Source organism: Zeus faber (assembly GCF_960531495.2).
Source record: "Zeus faber genome assembly, chromosome: 16".
NCBI lineage: Eukaryota > Metazoa > Chordata > Actinopteri > Zeiformes > Zeidae > Zeus > Zeus faber.
Genome location: NC_137202.1, coordinates 27,706,079 through 27,720,646, shown reverse-complemented (window position 1 = coordinate 27,720,646; position 14,568 = coordinate 27,706,079). Strand labels below are relative to the sequence as shown.

At 46.3% G+C, this 14,568-nt stretch overlaps 1 protein-coding gene across 1 annotated transcript in view; it reads left to right on the top strand.

Moving 5' to 3' along the window:
• Positions 1–13,964: 13,964 nt before the first annotated feature.
• LOC307242136 (high affinity choline transporter 1-like) overlaps positions 13,965–14,568 on the top strand; it is a gene marked incomplete at both ends in the record, with an annotated part of 43,542 nt that continues 42,938 nt past the window's right edge. Inside the window, one exon of the mRNA XM_080016471.1 lies at positions 13,965–14,145. Within this exon, the coding sequence (XP_079872597.1) occupies positions 13,965–14,145 (181 nt within the window). The remainder of the gene's footprint in view (positions 14,146–14,568) is intronic.

The following is a 14,568-nucleotide window of genomic DNA, read 5'->3' as shown; positions in this document are numbered from 1 at the left end:
AAACCAAGATGGGTAAGGTGATCTTTAATGATTTTGAACAAGATGCCTCCCAAGAAACCCAGCATGTAGACGTCGGAGAGAGGCATGAAGTAACTTTTTGTCCAGTTGATTGTGTATCCAGATTACTTGCTGAAAGAGATGATTACATCTAGATTTTTCGGAGTGTTGTAAGTAAAATATTACCTTGTCAGCATATACAAACTACCAAGACCCATACTTTTTTTTGGGTGACTTCTTATCCTTCGGGCAGGGGACTCTTATGGTTGACTTGTCGCCATTAATTAAGATAGAACGCATTGGGCTGATGTATATCAGTTTTACCCAGGATATAAACGATTCACCAAACCCAAATCTGTACAGTGACTCAAAATTGTAGGGCCACCCAGTGGTCGAAATATTTGTGCCACAAGGGATAGGATCGCTGCTCTGCTGGCTTCTGTCCCCATATGAATTGATGTGATACACAAACTCACACACTTATGCACAGAGGTACACACAAATACTGTTGTGTAAAATCAACATTTAACAAATTAGAAGAAAGATCAATAAAACCAAGGAATTAACTTCAAAAAGACGGCTTTCCCTTAGGGCACTGGACTCAATTGAGAGAGTTTTAAATCTTCCAAGTGTTTTCTATAATCTCTTAGGGCTGACTGACAAGGACATGGTGTCGTTCACAAAGCAACCGTCATTTCCACATTATATCTCTTGGTCAAGTGTTTCAGATCAGTTCCAAAATTATTATTAAGCCATACTATGACACAAGTTTCATTCCTCCTTTCTTCTCTTTAGCTGTACCTTTGGTGTTTATATGACATATGAAAGACATGAGTACATAGATTTCTCCTTCCAAATAATCGAGAGGCACAGTAGATACAGCCATGAATTATAGCATAATTTTAAGATTATTTTTAGGGAGAATCAACAGATAAGTAAACATGTTTTTGTGTTGTGTTGCCACAATTTAAAGCAGATATAGAGGGCAGGAATGCAGGAGTTGTGGTATCAAATCAACATCATGAACTATATATTTGCATGAAAACAAGATACAGTGGTACCTCAACTTAGCACTGCATCTACTTACGACTAATCCAAGATTCCAGCAGCGATAGTCGCGAAAATTTGTATCGACTTGCAACCGACTGCTCCAAGATACGACCGTGGAAATTTGCAGTTGATGTGTCGGCGGTCAGTCAGCAGTCAGTCAGCGGGTAACCTACATGGTGTGTGCACGTAGTTTGTGGCTTATTGATATTAGTTTGTGCTGTGTATTTTGTTTATTTTCACCCTTCATGATTTCATAATTTCAATGGGAAAATTTGCTTCGACATACGACTGTTTTAACATACGACCGTTCTTATAGAACCAATTACAGTCGTAAGTCGAGGTACCACTGTATAACATATTTAGATTTTAATATGAACAACATATTCAGACAATATGAATAAGAGTGAAAGCATGTCTCGCCAGAGAGGTCTCTGAGTGGCCGAAGGGGTGTAGGTCACTTTGGGTGACCTGGAGCCTTTCTTGCAGGTGGACCAGGCTTCTAAGTCTTCTAAGTCTCCATCTGGTGGGTCTCAAGGTCAGAAAAATACAAGTGAAAAACACATAATGAGAAGCCAAGATCTCAAAGTCATTATGAAGACAAGGAGGAGTCAAATGCTTTGAAAAGAATATCAGACTTTGCGAGCCAAATTTGAGTTTAGTGAACTCTGTAGACATCCCTCAGGAGTTATTTTTTAACAAAAGTCTTTTCTGTGAACTCAACTTTGCCTCAAGTGCTGAGGTGGTGACTGTATACCCACCTCACCTCTGTCATTACAGCCACTCTGTAACTGAGGACATTTGTAGACACGTGTTACTCCCACGCCCACGGGTTACTGTCAATATCATGGAGAACCTGGAAAATTCTTGCCAAGCAAAGTGAATTGCTCCTTTTTATTGTTGTGCGGTTGAACAGGGCGAGGAAGCAAATTGTGATTGATTTATCACACCCTCCCACAGATATCAGTCTAGGCTGTTGCTGAATTGATTCAGCCAGTCATATCTCCCTGAGTAAATTGAGCTTGGAGATATTTGCAAAATAAATACTGTCTATATCACTGATCACTAATATGGTTCCCATTTATTGTAAGTGTTTTCCACCATGCTACAGGAATTGGTGGAAAACCAGTCATTACACTCATACATGAGTGTAATTTATCCCTCACTCAGCTCTATGATTAAATGGTGAATAAAAGACAAAGAACATTGTGGCGAGGCTCCTTAAATTTTCTCCGTGAGAAGCCCTGGACCGGCAGGCCAAAGGTATGAGGGGGTGCTAGGAGTGTGGGGGCTTAGGGAATTGCTATTTAAACTAGAAAGGTTTTAAGCCTAGTGCTGTTAAAATAAAAAATTGGGGGCCACATCACTGATGGACTGTGAAGCTGTTCCAGCATGGGATCATAAAAACAGAAGGCTACTTTGCCAGCTTCAGTATTAACTCTTGGACTGTGTAAAAGGCCAGAGGGCCTGGGAGACCTGACTCAAAGCTGACCAGCATGTTACATTTACATTTACATTTAGTCATTTAGCAGACGCTTTTATCCAAAGCGACTTACAAGGGAGAATAACATTCAGCTACATTGCGACAGAGATTAGTGTAACAACAACATTGGTATAACAATAAATACTGCAAGGTGGTGCTAAGTAATTGTAGATTAGGACAGGAGGTACTCACTGAAGAGCTGGGTCTTGAGGTGCTTCTTAAAGACAGAGAGGGAGGTCCCCGCTCTGGTCATTTTTGGCAGCTCGTTCCACCAACGTGGAACTACAAATGAGAATAGCCTGGATTGCCATGGCTGTATGGCCGGCAGAGCCAGGCGACGCTCATTTGACGAGCGCAGCATCCGGGGGGCAACATGTGCTCTTACAAGAGCATTTAAGTAGGCGGGAGCATTCCCAACAATCACTCTGTAGGCCAGCATAAGAGACTTGAACTTGATGCGGGCGGCTACAGGTAACCAGTGGAGCTCGATGAGCAGCGGAGTGACATGTGCCCTCTTTGGCTGGTTGAACACCAGTCGCGCCGCCGCATTCTGTATCTTCTGAAGTGGCTTCACCGCACAGGCCGGCAAGCCTGTTAAGAGGGCATTGCAGTAGTCGAGACGGGACATCACCAAGGTTTGTACCAGCAGTTGAGTGGCATATTGGGTCAGGTACGGCCTGACTTTTCGGATGTTGAGTAGTGCGAAGCGGCAGGACCGGGAGACGGCGGCAACTTGGTCCGAGAATGTCAGTTGGTCATCAATAATGACACCAAGATTCCTTGCAGCCTTGGTAGGAACAAGAGATAGAGAGTCGATTTTAATATCAATGTTGTGATAAATACCTTGTTTGGCCGGGAAGACCAGCAGTTCCGTTTTCGCCAGATTTAGTTGAAGATGATAATCCTTCATCCATGTGGATATGTCAGCGAGACAATCCGAGATCCGCGTCGAGACAGTAGGGTCGTCGGGCGGGAAGGACAGATAGAGTTGAGTATCATCCGCATAGCAGTGATATGAAAAGCCATGTGAGCGGATGATCGGGCCCAGTGAGGTGGTGTATATGGCAAAGAGGAGGGGTCCTAGCACCGAGCCTTGGGGCACCCCTGTGGTGAGGTTGTGAGGCACAGACAGCTGGCCTCGCCATGTCACACTGAACGAGCGCCCAGTAAGGTAAGATTCGAACCAGGAAAGTGCACTGCCCGTTATGCCCATGCTTGAGAGTATGGACAGGAGTATGCAATGATTGACAGTGTCAAAAGCAGCTGATAAGTCAAGCAGAATGAGGACCGAGGATTTGGCAGCAGCTCTAGCAGTTTTTAAGGCCTCTGTCACAGACAACAGGGCTGTTTCAGTGGAGTGACCACTTTTGAAGCCAGATTGAAGTGTATCAAGAAGGTTGTTTCTTGACAGGTACTCTGTAACCTGTCTAGAGACCGCCCTCTCTAAGGTTTTGGAAAGGAATGGGAGGAGAGAGACCGGCCGATAGTTTCCTACTTGATTGGGATCGAGTGAGGGTTTTTTGAGCAGTGGTGCGACCCGAGCCGCTTTGAAAGCGGAAGGGAAAGTGCCGGAAGTTAGGGAAGAATTATTCACATGTGTGATTGCCGGGGTGATAGTCGGTGATATGGCTTGAAGGAGGTTGGATGGGATCGGATCTAGCGGACAGGTAGTAGGACGGCTACATGTTAGTAGTTTAGATACCTCACTTTCAGCGAGGGGGGTGAAACCAGGGAACGATGAGCCTAGGGCTGGAGAAGACAGGTTGTGAGTAAGTTGTTTAGTGAATTGGCTGCTGATGGCTGCCACTTTGTTAGTAAAAAAGGAGGCAAGGCAGTCAGCAGTGAGGTTAGTAGCTGGGGGAGGTGGTGGAGGGTAAAGCAGAGACTTGAAGGTGGTGAATAACTTACGTGTGTCTGTGGCACCGTTGATCCTATCGTTGAAGAAGGCCTTCTTGGCAGCAGTGATGCTGGAAGACATTTACATTTAGTCATTTAGCAGACGCTTTTATCCAAAGCGACTTACAATTATTCAAACACCGACGGACGCAGCCATCAGGAGCAATTAGGGGTTAAGTGTCTTGCTCAAGGACACATACAGCATGCTAGCAGGAGGAGCCTGGGATCGAACCAGCAACCTTTAGATCACTAGACCACCAGCTCTACCGCCTGAGCTACCATCCCCATAGAGAAGAGAAGGAAGAGAAGGAGGACAGCAGTGTCTGGTAGCTAGCAAGATCCTCAGTTGTTTTGGATTCGTGCCATTTCCTCTCGGCTGCTCTGAGGTCAGTGCGCGTTGTCCGGAGGGTGTCAGTCAGCCAAGGGTGCGACTGGGTTGAACGAGCAGGTCTGGTGGATAGTGGACACAGGCTATCCAGACATGAGCTCAAGGTGGAGCAGAGGGAGTCAGTGGCATCATTAACCTGCAGAGAGGAGAAAGTGCCGTGGGGTGGAAGAGAAGAGTAGAGCACAGAGGAGAAGTGGGTGGGGGACAAGTTGCGGAGATTGCTGCGGATAGTAACCATGGGTGGGGAGGTGGGGGGTTGTTTTGGTAGCTGGACATTGAAGTGGATGAAGAAGTGGTCAGAGAGATGAAGAGGAGTGACCCATAGGTTGTTGGTGGTACAGCTCCGAGCAGGAATGAGATCAAGCTCTTTGCTAGCCTTGTGAGTCGGTGGAGTCGGGATCTGTCTTAGGTCGAACGAGCGAACCAAAGACAGGAAGTCAGCCGAGCTCGCACTGTCCAAGTGGATGTTCATGTCTCCGAGGACGAGCATGGGACACTCGTGCTCAGGGATTGATGACAGCAGGGTGTCAAGCTCATGTAGGAAGTCACCTAGTTGTCCTGGTGGACGGTAGATGACGACCACATAGGCTTTCACCGGAGCAGTCACCAAGACGGCGTGATATTCAAAGGAGGCAAAGTTGTTTAAAGGCAGCAGTGGATTAAATTTCCATGTGTTGGAAATTAGCAGGCCAGTCCCACCACCACGGCCAGATGGTCTGGATGGGTGGGAGAATGAGTAGTTAGTGGAGAGTGCAGCCGGGGTTGCGCTATCTTCCGGTTTAATCCATGTCTCAGTGAGAGCAAGGAGCTCTAAGGAGAGTTGGTTGGCATGACCAGAAATGAAGTCTGCCTTATTAACTGCAGATCGACAATTCCACAAGCCAACAGAGAAGGAGGTCTTTGCAGAAGATGTTTGCTGCAGGGACCTGAGGTTACCCGGATTGCATCGGCGTATGGTATAACGAGGCTTTCTGGGTGACCTTGAAGTTGTAGTGATGTGGTAGTAGCACATTTTGTATGGAGTGAGAGAAAGAAGGCAGGTTTGCCTTGTTCGGTGTCCTTGCTTCGGTTGACGTGCAGAGGTAGACGTGCGTCTTCACACGAGAGCGACTACAAATGGGCCAACGCTTGAAGCTAACGCTTCAAGGGCAGGACCATAAATAGGTGATAGAATACAGCTGCTCGTGTGATTAGGGTTGCACCTGGCTAAGAGCACGCCCACATAAGAGAGGACTTACCTGAATAGGGGGTGTGTCTGGAACACAAGCTTGTTGGCAGATCAGCAAATAGCAGTGAAATGTACAGAGTCAATCCAGTAGTCCAAGTTGCAATACTACAATACGAGCAGTGATACACTACACAGCAACCTCAGCACTAGAGCTCGACTCCTGTTGGAATGAATGATACTGTTGGAAGTATCATTTGGTGCCAGGTCAGTGGGAGCTTTGTAAACTATCATAGTGAGTGTTAGTGCATAAGTAATAGTGTAATTGTTTGTGAACTGCCTTTTCAAGGGTTTTATTGAGAAATGGGAGTTTATTATAAGCTTAGTGTGGTCAATTCTTTGAGCCCTTTGGAAAAAAATAAACTATCGAGGACAGTACAAGGAATGCTGGGATCAAATGTTTTTCAGATTATCATCAAAATCCTGGAGCCCCAAGGACAAACCCGGTACCAAGCAGAGGTCAGCATGGCCAGAGGGAGAAAGTTTAGCCCTAAAATAAAGCAATACCGTTGTTGCACTGCAAGTTATTTGTTTGTTAAAATTATTAAATAAATGGATGACAGTGGGTTGTAGTGATGTGTGATGATTCTTAGTAAGAGTCCTCTCTCTATGTGCATGTGTCAGGAATAAAGACTTGTAAACACATCTGAATCAACCCATCAATCCATTTTACTGATCATCTTTTTGTCCCTTCTTCTTGACCTGGAAGTATTGAGGTCCTGAAGGGTGGGCTGGTCACAGCCGATGATCCTCTCTGCTCTGATGACCTGTTAAGTCTGGATTTATCCGAGATGTTGGCAGGCAACATACCAGACATACAGTTGTGAGCGTTTACATACTTTTTATTGGTGTTTTTTCCATTATTGACTAACTGATATGTCTTCCTTGCTAATGTTCTCAAGTGTAACCTTGGTTTACACTTTGAATTACAGTCATTTTTGTAGATTTGAATTGCTGGGGTTAATTTGATCCCAAACAAAAATTATTTTCACAAAATAGCTAGGTTCATTTTGATTTTGCACAGAGGATTCAATAAAAGTGCCAAGGGGGTAACGGATACAGTCAGGTGAACCCAAAGGTGAACCTAAAGGATCAGGGTCCAGGCACAGACAGGGAATCAGGACCAGGCCGGGAGTCAGGACCCAGGAACAGGCAGGGAGGGAGGGAGGGAGGGAGTCAGGACCAGGAATCAGTCTTTTAGACAGGACCGAGCGTTCAAGAGACACATGCAAGAACACGCGCAACGATCTGACACCGACAGAGTGAATGGGGACCCGGTTAAATACCTTCTGAGTGACAAGGAAGGTGAAGACAGTTGGTGAGATTACTGACTGGGGTAAGGTGTGCAGTGGCAGGGATGTGAAGCCAGACACAGACAGACAGAGGGAGCTAGAGAGGGACAGAGGGAGACCGAGAGAGACAGGCAGGACACAAAAGTAGGGCAGGGTCCTGACAAAGGGTCACTGTCACAAACTTCTGCTGCTGAAGTGATGTTTCCTGACGACCGCAGACATCTATGGGGGGACGGCCGCCATATTTGATCTGCATCTAGGTACTCTTGCACACCCATGTACTGTGTAAACAGTCCAGAGAGAGGAAGATGTTCCCTTCAATTTGCTATCACTATTGAGCCAATTCCATTCCTTATCTTGGTCGCCCCCAGCGATCTAACTGTTGTTTTCTATACACTCATCTCTTCCCCTTTCTCTTCCCATCCTGCAACACGGTACTAGAACCTGTCTCCTTTCAGCAAATGATTAGTAATGCTATCCTGGGGACTTTGGTGACTTTGATTTGATTGGCCTACTTCTCAATGGCCCAATGCCCTTTTCCTTCCTCCACGGGGAAGCAGCTTTTCCTTCACTGGTGGATTCTAGGTCCCTTCATAGGTGTCACTTTCCTCCCTGCAGATGTACCAACCTGTAGCTATTCTCCTTCCCATTTAGAACCGATTGCCTCCACCTTTCTCCCCCTATGTAGTCAAAGCCTTACCCAGGTCCAAAGACATCAACTCCCAGCTGCCCCAGTCAAAACGAGTCACTAGAACATACACTCCAGGTGTCAGTTAGGCAGAATGGTAAAATGTGCTTTTACATTTCATAAAAAGTAATATGTTTGCTTAGTGTAATCAGGAAGGCATCAATAATTTAACAACTTTCTCATAAGACACTCTGGTGAGAAAGGCGAGGCAGCGTCTCTACCACCTCAGGCAGCTGAGGAAATTCCGGGTCTCGGTGAGGATCCTCAAGTCCTTCTACTCTGGAGCAGTGGAGAGCATCCTGACAGGCAACATCACTGCCTGGTTTGGGAACTGTACTGCCCAGGACAGGCGGGCCCTGTAGAGGGTGGTGCGTTCAGCTGAACGTACCACTGGAACTACCCTCCCCCCCTTGCAGGAGTTATACACCAGGAGGTGTAGTAGCAGAGCCCGTAGGATCATGAAGGATCCTCATCACCCCAACAACGGACTGTTTCAGCTGCTGCGGTCAGGCAAGCGCCTCCACAGTCACACAGCGAGAACAGAGAGACTGAGACGGAGTTTCTTCCCTCAAGCCATCAGAACTGTCAACGCTGACCTCACCAGGGGTCCTAACTGAGCCATGCACTAGGCTCCACTACCTACTGTACTGTATGTAGCATACTGTACCGCATACTGTATCACTGTTCAGGGTTGTTCGTGATGCCGTATTGCTGCGCCGTACTGTTGTATACTGTGCTGTATTATCCCAAACACTACCTCACACTATTCACCTTCACATGCCACTTTAATTCACATGCCACTTTAAATGCACATATCTGTATATACATAGTCATATTCCTTCAACCTATTCCATTTTATTTCAATTTATTTTTTATTGTATTTTATTCTATATATTTTTTATCTTATTCTATAAGTATTCCACTTACTGTATTACGTTTTAGGAGTCAGTTAGTCGGGTCTATTAGAAAGGAATTTTCTACTTTTTATTTTATTTTATTTTTGTACTTTTTCCTAGGACTTATTGTGTGCTATCACCGGGTGCGTTGCATTACATTTCACTGCATATATGTATGGAAGTATGTATATGTATGTGACAAATAAAAATCTTGAATCTTGAATAAGAATGTGTGCCTCCAATGCACTCACATCCATCCACAATTCCTGGTGGCTTGCTTTGTCCTCGGGCCCCTGTTACACACACACACAGATTCAGATTGAGCCTTGTTTACCAGTTTTTATTTGAGGAGATGTGGTGTGTGTGTGTATATATATCAAACATTCTCCGAATGTTGTGACTCCAGAAAACAGCAAGCTTGTTGACCTGGGGAAGAGAAGCAGGTTGAAAGGTCCAAGTCCGTCCCCTGCCGTGGTGCAAAGCGAGGGGAGCTCTCCGAGCGGGTAAAAGACAAAGTTCCAAAGCGTCCACTTCTTTTTAAGTCTACCTCCACCCTCAGCGGAGGTCTGCAAGCCGCCGCCCCAACGGCCTCGGCCCCTGGCTCCCTCACACACGTGTCAGAGGTCCCTCCACCTCTTCTTCCATTCCACCTCTGTAAATCACGAAACCCGGCTGACCACCTCTTTGACACGGCATTACAACTCAATCACTCACTTCATTGGCACGCTTCTCTCAACTAAGCAGATGAAATAACTGTCAACGGAACAATAACCGCTCGGCAAACCCATTTAAAAGAACCTGCACTTGCCGCATGACAAGTGCCCGTTGCATTAATCTGCCACCAGGCCGCCTTCTTCCCTCGCGCTGGTTTGTGAGCTCAGGTAAGCAGCTGTGATCCAGGGCTTCCAGCCGTTAACTGGCAGACGCGCGGCGCAGGGCCTGAGTGGGAGTCATGGTCCATTAGACGTGGCGACAATCAGCAGGGCTTTGGTCTGAGTGCGTTCTAAAATAATCAAAGACATTGTGACATCTTATACACTTTGAGGTTTTTAACGTTTGCAGTTGTCACGACCAGAGCTGGGAGGGACCCAAACGCACGACACAGGAGGCAGGCAAGGGATGTATATTAGCCGGGACGGTGGAGCTGGCCGGGGGACCCGGTCGGGTGGGGATGGAGCAGGGCAGGGCAGGGCAGGGATGAAGATGACCAGGAGATGGAGTCCAGGATCCGGGTGGAGAGACGGGGAACCAGGCTGGATGGAGATGGACGGAGAGCCTTGGTCGACGAGCGGAGACAGGCAGGTAAACCGGGCTGGCTGGACTTGGAGAGACAGACTTGGTCGACGAGAGGAGACAAGCGGGTAAGGAGAGACAACAAGACATAAACTAGGAACTAGGAATAGGTACTTGGAAGGGAGCCAATAGCGCTACAACTCGGGGAAAGCTAGTTGACGGTCTGGCAAGGAATGGTTAGGAAGCTGGGGCTAAATACTGTGCAGGTAATTGATCCCAGGTGTGTGAAAGAAAAACTGCTGCTGTGCACTACCTCAGTGTCAGTCACCGAAGAGTTAATTTGGTAATAATTTTGGTATTCTCACCGAACTTTCTGCCTCTCCATGGAAGAGGCAGAAAGTTCAAAGAAAATACAGACACCGATAACAATAAAAGTTGTCCAATAAAGGAAACGCTGCAGTCTACTATGGCTCGGTCATGTGATTTTGAATATCTGTCGTTGGACAAATTGAAGCGGAAATCCATGAGAGCGTCTGCGTCGGGTGGATTGCACAACAAGTCCCATAATTCTGTTAAAAACGACAACGTTTTATTCTCAACCTCAACCCATCTCACCCAGCTCTGCCCTCACGATGCTTCGTCTTCTTCTGATCCCTTCATTTGTTTTATTTTGGGATGGGGATCATTTTATTCCTGAGAGGGTGCTGTTGTTATTTGTGAATTTGAATACATATCATCAGTTTAATGACAGCTACTTGCTACGCCGGTTCATCAGATCCACCGGGGCGACCGTCCACTTCTTCTGCCCCGTCATTCCATTGTTGCCGGAAAAAAGTGAACCCCGCCACCAACGATAGAAACGGAATATAGCAGAGCACATACATAATGCAAATACGTTGAATGGGTGGCTGGTTATTAGTCCCAGCTAACAAAAGTGTAAATCACTGGATCTTTTTCATCAAAGAATGTTACGGATTACCACTTTAAACTTGGTCTGATTTCAGAGAAAGTTCCCCAAAGCAATCCATTTGTTTACCACCAGAGGGCAGCACCACACAAGCGTTTGATCCTGTCTTTTAAGATAAGATAAGATAAACCTTTATTAGTCCCACACCGTGCACGAGGAGGACAGGCTGGAGGGGCGTGCACAAGGAGGGCAGGTTCTTCAGGTAGAGTGCAGTTGTGGAAAGTCATTGCTAATCAATAGTTTCATTCCCAGCTGCTTCGTTCCTTGGAACAGCAAACACCCGGCAGTTCATTCATTCATTTACCTGCTTAAGCCTGACAGTCTCACCCAAGCCCAGAGGAAGGGAGGGATCTCTGGGCGTACTGGTGGAAACGTGGGTAGGGTAAGTAGCCTCTGCCTGAAGTATTGACGGAGACTCCCTGTTTGGCGATTACTGGATTAGTTTGTATTAAGGATGTTTTACTTCACAAAATGAGCTGTAGGCCAGAGTTTGGGATGAAGAGAAGGTGTCCTGAGCTGACTCTGCCTCCTTGGACCGGGCCTGTGCATCCCCCACCCCAGGCCCGGTCCAAGGAGTGAACCCCCTGAATCAAATACTCCAGTCAGGGAAGAACCTCATTGCTTCATTGATCCCTGACCCCCCCTCCCCCCTTCTTTTTCTTTTTTGGGCAAAATAAAAGAACGCTGAACGCTGTCTTTGGCGATTTTAATCCAAGACGGCAGCCTCGGTACTGGGCTCTCTGGATCTTGGTTTAGTTTCCAGCTCCCCTTTTTGACCACACTCGGCCGACAAGAACCTTCAAACCACCGACTGCCCCCTGGTCAAACTCTTATGCAGTTTGTCATTGATTCTGAGAGTTTTACAGCGCTTTTAGTCGGTGGAGCAGCAGCTCTGTATGGAGCTCACCTTAGGAGATGCCGGGGGAAGCGCGCGGCAGCCCTCGCTAAGCTGAGACAGCGGGGATTTCATACTGCGCTCCCGTCAGTCCAGCTGGTGCATGTCCGCTCTCTCTGACGGACAAACTACTGCTCCTCAACAGAGCAAACCCGGACTTGAGCAGATCTGCTGCCCTGTGCTTCACCGAAACGGCTCTCCATCTACCGGGCTTCACACCCCTCTGAGCGGACCGGGACACGGAAGTAAGTGGGGGGGGGGGGACTTGGCATCGGAATTTGCTTTCTCAGCCACGAGCTGCCAAAAAACAGACGGCACATTAAATGTCCAACCAGAGACCATAATACACTGGACCACTGCTCTACAGTATTAAAGGGCGCCTATCGCTCTGTCCCCCGAGCAGCTTTGGGACTCTCTGATCACTGTCTGGTTCATCTTCTCCAGACTTGCAGGTAGGAACTCAGATCTGCTAAGACTGTGAAGAAAGGGACGACGACGCAAAGCTGGAGTTACAGGCCGCACAAACACACTGACACTATGACCTTGTGCACCAGCTTTTGTGAGAACGTGTTTGCCGACTCAAACCTTCTGCACATACAACAATAACCCCTGGTTAACCTCCTTTTTGGGCTCCCTGGGGCAGCTGATCTGACACACCCCCCTGCAGGTACCTGCTGTTCAATGTGCAAATCTTGTGATTATAATATAGCAATATATGATATCATCTCATAGAGATTTATTTTATTTCCCTAGTTTCTCACTTGTATGGAATATGAAAAATGTCAACTTAACTCAGAATTAAAGCTTTATTTTGTTTCTCCTCAAGACAACGGTGCACGCAGGCTCCTGTACCTGTCTATTTATTATTGTTTGTGTCCTACATGTATGAAACAACATCTTTAAACACAACTGAGTTAAGGGATTGTTCAAGTCCTTACTCCGTACTGTTCCAAAAAAAACCTGTGCATCCCCAGTTAATGATTCGACAACAAACTCTTGTGACAATGTTTATAGACAAACAAATAAAACGAAACATGTGGTCAGTCATTAGTCAGCTTCCACAACCATTATCTCAGTAACACAACATTCTTGACTAATTAACTATTAAGATTCCTAATTAACTATAACATGATTTCAACACTCACAAAAAGCCTGACAATCATTATCTCTGACCTGGTTTTATTACACATTATGGGATATTGTAATCTTTGACAGTCACGGTTTCCCGGTCGGCCACCAAACGTCAACCTGGACGCATACAAGTTAATGCATTTAATTTGTGCATTAAATCTATTATGAGTAACTTTGCCAAATGAGGTCATATCGTGATTACAGTCGTCATTGATTCAGACTGAACACAAAGGAAAAACTGGGTTTTTCCCTTCCAGGCCTGTCATGAGACCGGCCCTCCATGGGGGGTCTGCCTTGATCAGAGGGGGACAAAGGAGGTTATAGGTAAAGCAGAGGTGACCCTGCTGTGTTCCACTACAATAGCAACACTGTGTAACATGCAATGATAGTCGTAAAAACTAGAATTTTTACCTTCTATAGTATGGTGAGAGAAAAGCTGCTGTAACACGCAGATTACACAAAGGCTGAAGTCCACAAATCACCAGGAGAACAATCATATTCAGCCTCGGGTGATCGCCGAAGATGATGACACAAAACTTGATAAACTGGCACTGCTAGTCATCTGAAAGCAATTTCTCTCAAAGGATTAATGCATCTCATACAATTACATTCATTTTACATAGTTGAGGAGCTGCCCTTCTATAAACAGTATGCTGATAAACCTCCAGTATGAAATATGACTCGTGAAAAACGACATTGCAATCTTAGATCTACCTCCTTCCTACAAAATAACTAAAGGCGACTGAGAAAGCATTTGCATTTTCTTACCTCTTCAGACACTGTGACTTTAGCTGGAGTCAGTCAGTCATCCATCATCTGGTCCATCATGGCTCTGAACGTCCCAGGGGTCATAGCGATGGTCTTCTTCTACCTGCTGGTCCTGGGAACCGGCATCTGGGCTTCATTGAAATCCAAAAAAGAGATGAAGAGGTCGGCAGACCAAATAGAGATGACCCTGCTGGGCAACCGTAGGATCAGCCAGCTGGTGGGAATCTTCACCATGACAGGTCAGCTTTCCGATCAACCACACCTTTATGTTGCTCTATTCTTACTTTCTCAAGGTTCTGTTCGTCCTTCTGAATTCCATATGGCGGAACTCATTTACACTGCTGAAGCTCCAGGTTCTACTTCCACTGCTGCTGAAGAATTGACTTGACAAGTAGAAGTAGTGATGGTGTGTAGTCGTGTGAAGTAGTGATGTACGGGCCAGTTGATCCGGATCCTTCTTTGGGTTTCGACTTCAGCTGTTCCATTTATCGTCCGTGTTTAATGACGCTTGAAATGGGTTCATCCTAAAGTTTAGTTTTTTTGTGTCCTTCTGCTTGTTGGTGGAAGTGAATTGTCTTGATTCTGATGTCCTTGGACAACTCTTCGGAGGAGCCATGGTTGTTAAGTCCAGGCAGAACAGCCACCACAGTCGGATAATTTAG